The 7,323-nt window shown below is 41.1% G+C and overlaps 1 protein-coding gene across 1 annotated transcript in view; it reads left to right on the forward strand.

The window, feature by feature from the left end:
- Positions 1 to 3,657, forward strand: part of NHSL1 (NHS like 1) — a gene marked incomplete at its 5' end in the record, with an annotated part of 182,291 nt that extends 178,634 nt beyond the window's left edge. The window contains one exon of the mRNA XM_082305815.1: positions 2,895 to 3,657. Coding sequence (XP_082161941.1) covers positions 2,895 to 3,618 — 724 coding nt within the window. The 3' untranslated portion in view covers positions 3,619 to 3,657. The remainder of the gene's footprint in view (positions 1 to 2,894) is intronic.
- Positions 3,658 to 7,323: the final 3,666 nt, after the last annotated feature.

Consider the following 7,323-nt stretch of genomic DNA (forward strand, 5'->3'; position numbering starts at 1 on the left):
TCACGTTAGGTTATCAAAAAAAAAAAAAAGAAAAGAAAAGCTAAAAAGCTGAAAACCACAAAATGAAACGTGTGCACCATTTAAACAGTACACACAGAAGACAATTGCCACTCTCTGAACTACTGAGCTTCCTTTTAGACTAGACTCGATGTAGTGGTAGTGCCATCTTGTGGCTGTGTCTTTTACTTCAAAATTTAGAGGGGCTCTCTCTTTTAACTGCTCGCAGAAAGTGCTTGGCAGCATCCGTATAGGTTTATCTAGGTGTTTAGTTTGCGCATCTGTGCGTGAGTTCTGCGTCAGGAGTACTGAGGGATGGGAAAAACCTGTTGTGAGAAGGGAGCTGGGAGACTGCAGCGCTTGGGATGCAAATGCTTGTTTCTCATTTTTGAAACGATTCTGTTTCAGATGTTACAAAAATTACATATATATGATACTGACTTTTTATCACTTATGGTTTCCCCTTAGGACTTGGCCTGTAGGAGCTGTTCTAAAAATGGTCTGTTGCATTCACGTTGCATGGCGCTCACTAGGACTGCGACAAATCTGTTTTTAGAATGAAATATTCTGGCCAGTAGCCTTTCGCCATTATGTATGCAGATAGAGAGTGGATCTCTGTGTGTATGCACATACACGTAATTCACGAGTTTATGGGGAAATGGACAATGGAACTGGATGTGACATAGTTAAAACTGCTTGACACATTTGTTATTAAGACCTTGCTTTTGCTGGCTTTAGACTTGAACCACCATCTTCCTTAGCTGTTAATTAATAAAAACCGTTTTATTTTTCCCCCCACTATTTCTAAAAGGTATTATTTCAGTGATTGGCACTCTGCAGTACATGCTTTGGAGTAAGACAAGAAATTTAGTGGTATGTGCATTAAGGGAAGGAAGAACAATCTTAAGTTTAAGTCACAGTTTTGTTTGAATATATACCCTATCTCTGTCTGAAAAGCCACCAAAACCAAATTTGGTTCTTAATTTTAAGTTTCTGCCATAATTCATACATGCTGAGAAAAGCTGGTTAGATGCTGACAGCAAACTGACCGCTCTGCACTGCATTCACAGTCTTACTGAATTACTTCAAACCAGGATAACTAAGTCTTTCCCTGCAGATCTTTGCAATTGAATTTTGCTTTCTATTTATTTGGAATTTCATTTGGTTTTTGGCAGCAGTACACTCCCAGCATCGCAGTGTTTAAAGATACCCATAGGCAGCCAAAACCCTAATGAAGGGAAGTCTTTTCCCTGTAACTGTGCACACACATGTTCGCATACAGACTCGCAGAGCATCCGAGCACCAAATTCACTTGCTGCCTACGGTACTGACACACAGTTAAATCTACACAAGGTTCTTATGTTTGCCACTACTGAAGTTGTCATTTTATCCTTATGCTATCTGCTGGTGTCCATTCATCCTCAGGCTGAGTGGATGTTGGTATTACAGTTGTCTTCCAGAAAGGCAGGTGGGGGCCGCAGCAGCAGCTGAGAACGACAGCTGTTACAGCTGCCTCTGGGGGGTATCGTAAGTCATCTGTGCACAAACTTCACCGCTTAAGAGAGACAGGATCGCTCCGAAGTCTTGGCAGAGTTTATGGCAATGTCTGCTGCTGCCGCCTACTCAGCTGATGGATCCTGCTACTTTGTTTTCTCTTTTTTTATCATCAGTAGGCTGCAATGCATAAAGACGTTTGAGCTTGCCTTGGCAAAATCTCAAGGCCTTTAAGAAAGTACAGCTAAAGATCACATTAAATAGAAACCTGTTTTACACAGGGAACGGTCTGTATTGAACACATGCTTGATAAAAATTAATATGGAATTACGGCATGATAATCTTGTATTTGTAACAAGTCTCCTGACTCATTTTAAACTTTTGCCAAAATAGCATATGTAAAGTTAGCCTTTATACAATCTTTTTGAATTAATTCTTGCTTAGCCTGCAAAGAAGCAAAGCGGCTTTGCTACAGATACCAGGCATATAATACATTTCTTTCTTTAAGATTTCTAATAATGTGAAAATGGTGCAATAGAAGTCCAGTTTCCACTTATTCCCAGTTCCATGATTGTTTCTTAATTTGTTTTTGTTATCTCTGCACTTTACATTTAAATTAAAAAACACTCCGCCTTTTCATTTGGAAAGAGAACTTCCCTGCCAGGAAGTTGGTCTCTCCCTCATTTAGTTCAAGAGTTGCAATGACAGAGCACCAACAGAACTGAATTTTGTCTGTGCATCTTAATAGAAGCTGGAACACTCAGTTTTCACCATTCATTTAATGTTTGGGTTGGGGAGGGGATTTTTTTTTTTTTAAATCATTTAATCCAGAATGGTTACATGTGGCTCACTTTACTCCATCTTAACTTCAGCAGCAGTGCATTGCAATATCCTTTTCTAAAGGCAACTGCACTAAACTACACTTCTAATTCTTCAGAGAGCATCAAATAAAATAGTAAAACAACACAAAACAAAACAAAATAACCCACCATACTCTAGATGACATATATTTAACCAAATCCCCAAACTAGCAGACAAATAGAATTGAGTATAATCTTTACAATGCATTAGTCTTAGCAGTTGAATACTGACTCCAGAAAAACTGATTCACTAAATTCTCTGAAGTGTTTTGGACATCAGTATTGCTGGTTTTAGTAGTTTCATTGTTCCAGATTTGCAGAAAAAGAACAATAAACTTAGCTTATGCCTCCAATACCTGCATTAATGCCTATACAGTTTTGGTGGTGTTCTTACTTATGCTTTAGATTTAGATTACTTCTCCCTTGTCCCTCTCTCTGCTTTAGCTTAATTCGTTGTCATCCCTCTAAGCTGAATTTCATAAGGGGAGGTAAAAAATTTAATGTTTTGTTTGGTCCTCTTTTGTTGTTGTTTTTCAAACTCAGATCCAAAAGGAAAGTCCTTGGCCGTAAAGACTCTGAAGACGACCGTACCCGCAACCATTCTCCATCGCCCCCCGTAACTCCCACTGGTGCTTCCCCAACCTTAACTACCCTCAAGCAAGCCGGATCTATTCAGAGAAGCGTTCGCAAGAGCAGCACCAGCAACGACAACTTCAAAGCTCTGCTGCTGAAGAAAGGGAGCCGCTGTGACACCAGTTCCCGCATGTCCGCGGCAGAGATGTTGAAGAACACGGACCCGCGGTTCCACCGGTCAAAGACGGATGCCTCCCCTGACCTTTCCGACAGCCCTGCCAGCTGCTCGCCCAGCAAGAGCAAGCGGGCCCAGGAAGAGTGGGCCAAGAGCGAGGGCCTGATGCCAAGGAGCATGTCCTTCTCTGGCACTAGGTATGGCCGGTCACGAACACCCCCCTCTGCTGCCAGCAGCAAGTACAATGTCCGCAACCGCATCCAGAGCAGCCCCATGACCGTCATTAGTGAAGGAGATGGGGAAGTGGTGGAACAGTCAGAGGGCAGGGCCCGAAGGACTTTGGAAGAGCAGCAAGAGAGGCAGCTTGATACTTTTAACAGCGATGAAATGGACATGAATGACTTTCCATATGCTGAGGAGGCAGGCTGCAAGGAGACGTTGGATCCAGCCGATCTAGACTTAATGACTCAACCAGGTACTTCAAGGAAGTATCTAAGCCCTTCAGCTGAAGAAAGTTAAAAGGCAGTGACAAAAGGCATTGGATATTAGTCTAGAAAATGACAGAGGACTAGATTCCAGAAGAAAGCCCAGACCAGGACAAGTTTACTTTGCTGAGCATTTATTCCATGAACTGCATGTGTGTGTTTAAATGCGAAAGCAATGATAGTTCTGCATGGTTGGGTTGGGGTGGGGAGGAATTGCTTTGAATGAATGGTCTGCGGCTCACAGAAAGTTAACAGTTGAATTTTTTTGTGTAAAGCCTTAGAAGTCCTCTTGGGGGGGGGGGAGTTTTCTCAGAGCCTGTAGGGGTGTGAAGTTTTTCTTTTTCTTGAGACTGCAATTGTGCAAGCAAAATTTAGGAATAAGCCTAAAAAAGAGGAAGGGGAAGGCTTCTGTGGTACAAGCTGGACATTTGCTTCAAAAGCATTGTATTGGTGCAGCGTAGTGCATTCGTTAAGCAGAGAGAGGCACGATGAGGCACGTTCACCTATGAGAAGGTAGTAGGGTTGGTGCTGGGGTTGCATGGCTTATTATTGGGGTATGCCCCAGTCTAAGCTGAAGCGTGTCCTGCTAAAGCAACTAGGTCACCAGGTTATTAATTGGTCCAGGGTACTTTTTTTTTTTTTTTTCCTAAGGGAAAAGGAAATACGTAGTTAACGTGGAAAAGGGAGCCGAGTTTTATAACACACTACTAGCTGCTATGCAGCCACACACGTACGCTTGGTGAAACACTCATTTCCAAGTGAATTGCTTCCTTGACTAGAGTATTCCCTTAGAGAACTGGGACAACTGGATGTGTGCAGAGGATGCGAGCAGACAACAGAAAAGTGGGAGAGGAATTCAGCAGTGTACTGCCAGAGTTTGGGAGGGTTATGTTTCTGAATTAGAAAGCAAAATTTGACTTTGGGAACTTGCACTACAGAGCTGTAGGTGGAGCCTGTCTTTCAAAATCGAAAACTTGGGAGTTGTGTTTTGCCGGAAGTCTTTCTTCCATTTGTCAAAACGGGAAGATTATTACTTTTCATCACTTGAAATACAGATACTTGCTAACTTTTGGTTACCAAAGAATAAGTTACAGTTACTTTCCTTTTTGATTTGCCTGCAGTATTTCTCTTCTTTTTTAACCTTAATAATTTAGTGAGGTTCGTTTTTATTGTATATTTTACAGATAATAAAAACATTTAACGGTTTTCCAATTGTAAAGAAGACCATTAATTAAAACTGAAATATTGGCTGGAGTTTTTGGTTCTTAGTAGGAACGAAACTTTTAATTTTTAAGAAGAATTTTGCATCATTTGATGGCGTGCGCAGTTTTTGTATTGTTTGTAAATACTGAAAGTTGTTAAAATATCTTTTGATCTCCCTACCGTAGAATTTATACATTTTTAGATTGCTTTTAAGAAGAAAAAGCACTCTTTGTAGATTATTTATTTTAGAGAAATATGCTTGTAATCTCTTTCTTCAATCCTTTACTTGTTAGTAATGTAAATTTCAGGGGCCTTCGTTTAACTCTTCCCTTTGCAAGAGGGGAATAGTGATGAAAATGCTGTGACTTTGCTTCAATAAAGAAAAAGGCTGCCAGTTGCCATATTGTCTTTTGAGTTGATTAAAATCTCCTTCAAAAGATGTGTCCCGCAGCGTATGGCAACCCACTGAATGCCATAAACCATGCATCCAGCTACTAATCTCCAGTTTTCATTGCAAGATTTACTAATTCACTTTAGAGACAACTAAAGCGTACTTACATATCCATCCCATTTTGGCATCTCAGTGCTGAGACTAAAAAATAGAAATAATCCTAAGCTTTTCCCAGTACCATTTGTGAGTGTTTCTACTACTTCTCTCTTAGTTGCAACCTGTCCCAGAAAACCAAAATTCTTGGAGAACCAGATTATAAGCAGAGTGAGTGAGAAGTGAAATGGAGAAGGTGAATCCAGCTGCGCTCACTGGAACAAGGAGGGGATTAACTGGTGCACAGCAAACTTCCTACTGTCTTTGTCTGCTAAATATATTTAAAGAACCATTGGATTTTTTTAATTAAATGAAAACCTAATTGGATAGATTGTTTCAGATACTATTCATATTGATCTGAATTACATACTGATGCAAAGAGATAGTGCAAAACATTCTGCAGCTGCTAAATGTCTCATGAGTGTTGCCTTGGTGTTTCTCCCAGAGCTGATCACATGAAACGTAGAGCGCGGTGTCCTTTTCACAGCAGGTGCTGTCCCTTTCAAAGCTACGTGTAAAAGCTAACTAGTCCTCATGCCACCATCCTGACAGGAAAATGCTCAGGTTTTGTTTTATTGTTTACAAATGGGGAAATCATCTAAGTGAAAAACTGCAGCATTGGGGAAAATTATAGTTCTGGTGTCGGCAACTTCTGCAGTACTTTGCAGCATTTTGCACAAAGTGCCTGTAGGAGGGAGCTTGTTTCCCTGGTGCTGGCCAGCCGATGCTGCCAGTCATTTTTACAAGCTATATGGGGAACTCTTTGGAAAGTCCCGGCTTATCTTATCAATGCAGGTAGGTGAGATTCAACTTCAGGGTAGCATGGGCTGAATTTCTTCTCTGGCCACAGGTAGCCTTGATGCTCATCTAAAACCCACGTCTGGTGTAACGTGAGTTTGGGTTGAGGCTCAGGTTTTGGCTAGTGTGCAGAAGGCAGTGTTTATGTAGCCCTGCTGATGTTGCTACATGACTACATTTTACACAGTATAAGATGTAGTGAAATACATTAACTGTGCTGAAATATGTTTTAAAGTGCTTACAATGATATTTATTTAGGCAACTGATGTAACTTTCTTCTGGAGAGATCACCATGTCACCTCCCCGCTGCCGTCGTCCTCTGTAGCAGCACGCAGAACTGGTTGGTAGCTCACTTTTCTCAGCAGCGCAGTCCTTGGCCCAAGTTGCTGCTACAAAACCTTAAGAGCACAACAGCTTTAGGCTGTGTTTTTTTCTGTGCTGGCAGCAACTTTGGTGTGTATGTAATTATGCTAAGCAAAACATGCTTGTCTGTCACACATCTGACTTCAAAGTTACGTTTTTCCATTATAAGCTTCCTCCATAGGGAGCTTTTGCAATTGTGGCTTTATTGGTCAGCAAGCGTAGATTAAGTTTAGCAAACCTCTGCTAAAGACATCCAGAGCAGTACGCGAGGAGGAAAAATACACAAACTTTGGCCATGCTGAAGAGAAAAAGGAGACTTGTCATCCTGATGCTTAATGAATCACACTGTTACAGGGCTTGTTCAGAGTTCACAGTTGGCTTACAATTTGTCTCTAAAACAAGAATCGTGATTGAAGCTAGATGTGAGATTAATTTCTGGTTTTCCTTTTATTGGGAATGGTTTTCAGCTTCAATCTTTTCCTAAATTTTGCTGTGTGTTAACTCATTCTGTGCTTCCTTCGTTTATGTTCAAAGTTCCTTCTTACTGCTGTCAGATGTAGGCAGCCCCTTAGAATTAGAGTCCTTCAGTTATTACGTTAATGCATTCATAAGGCTCTGTGGCATTTACAAGCCTTCACTGTTTATATGCTGGAGAGAGAAGAATTTATTATCTTAATTTAAACGAAGGATGGTTATGCAAGGAGCAGTAGCTTGGTGAGAGGAGGTTTGCAAGGTTACTGGAAATCAGTTAAAAGAATTGGGAAAGAAGTGGATTTGATGGAGACGGGGGTTTTGAGGAACCAGGACTGGATGCCAGTTCATGCGTAAGGC

This window comes from Platalea leucorodia, assembly GCF_965183815.1.
Source record: "Platalea leucorodia genome assembly, chromosome: 3".
Classification (NCBI taxonomy): Eukaryota; Metazoa; Chordata; class Aves; order Pelecaniformes; family Threskiornithidae; genus Platalea; species Platalea leucorodia.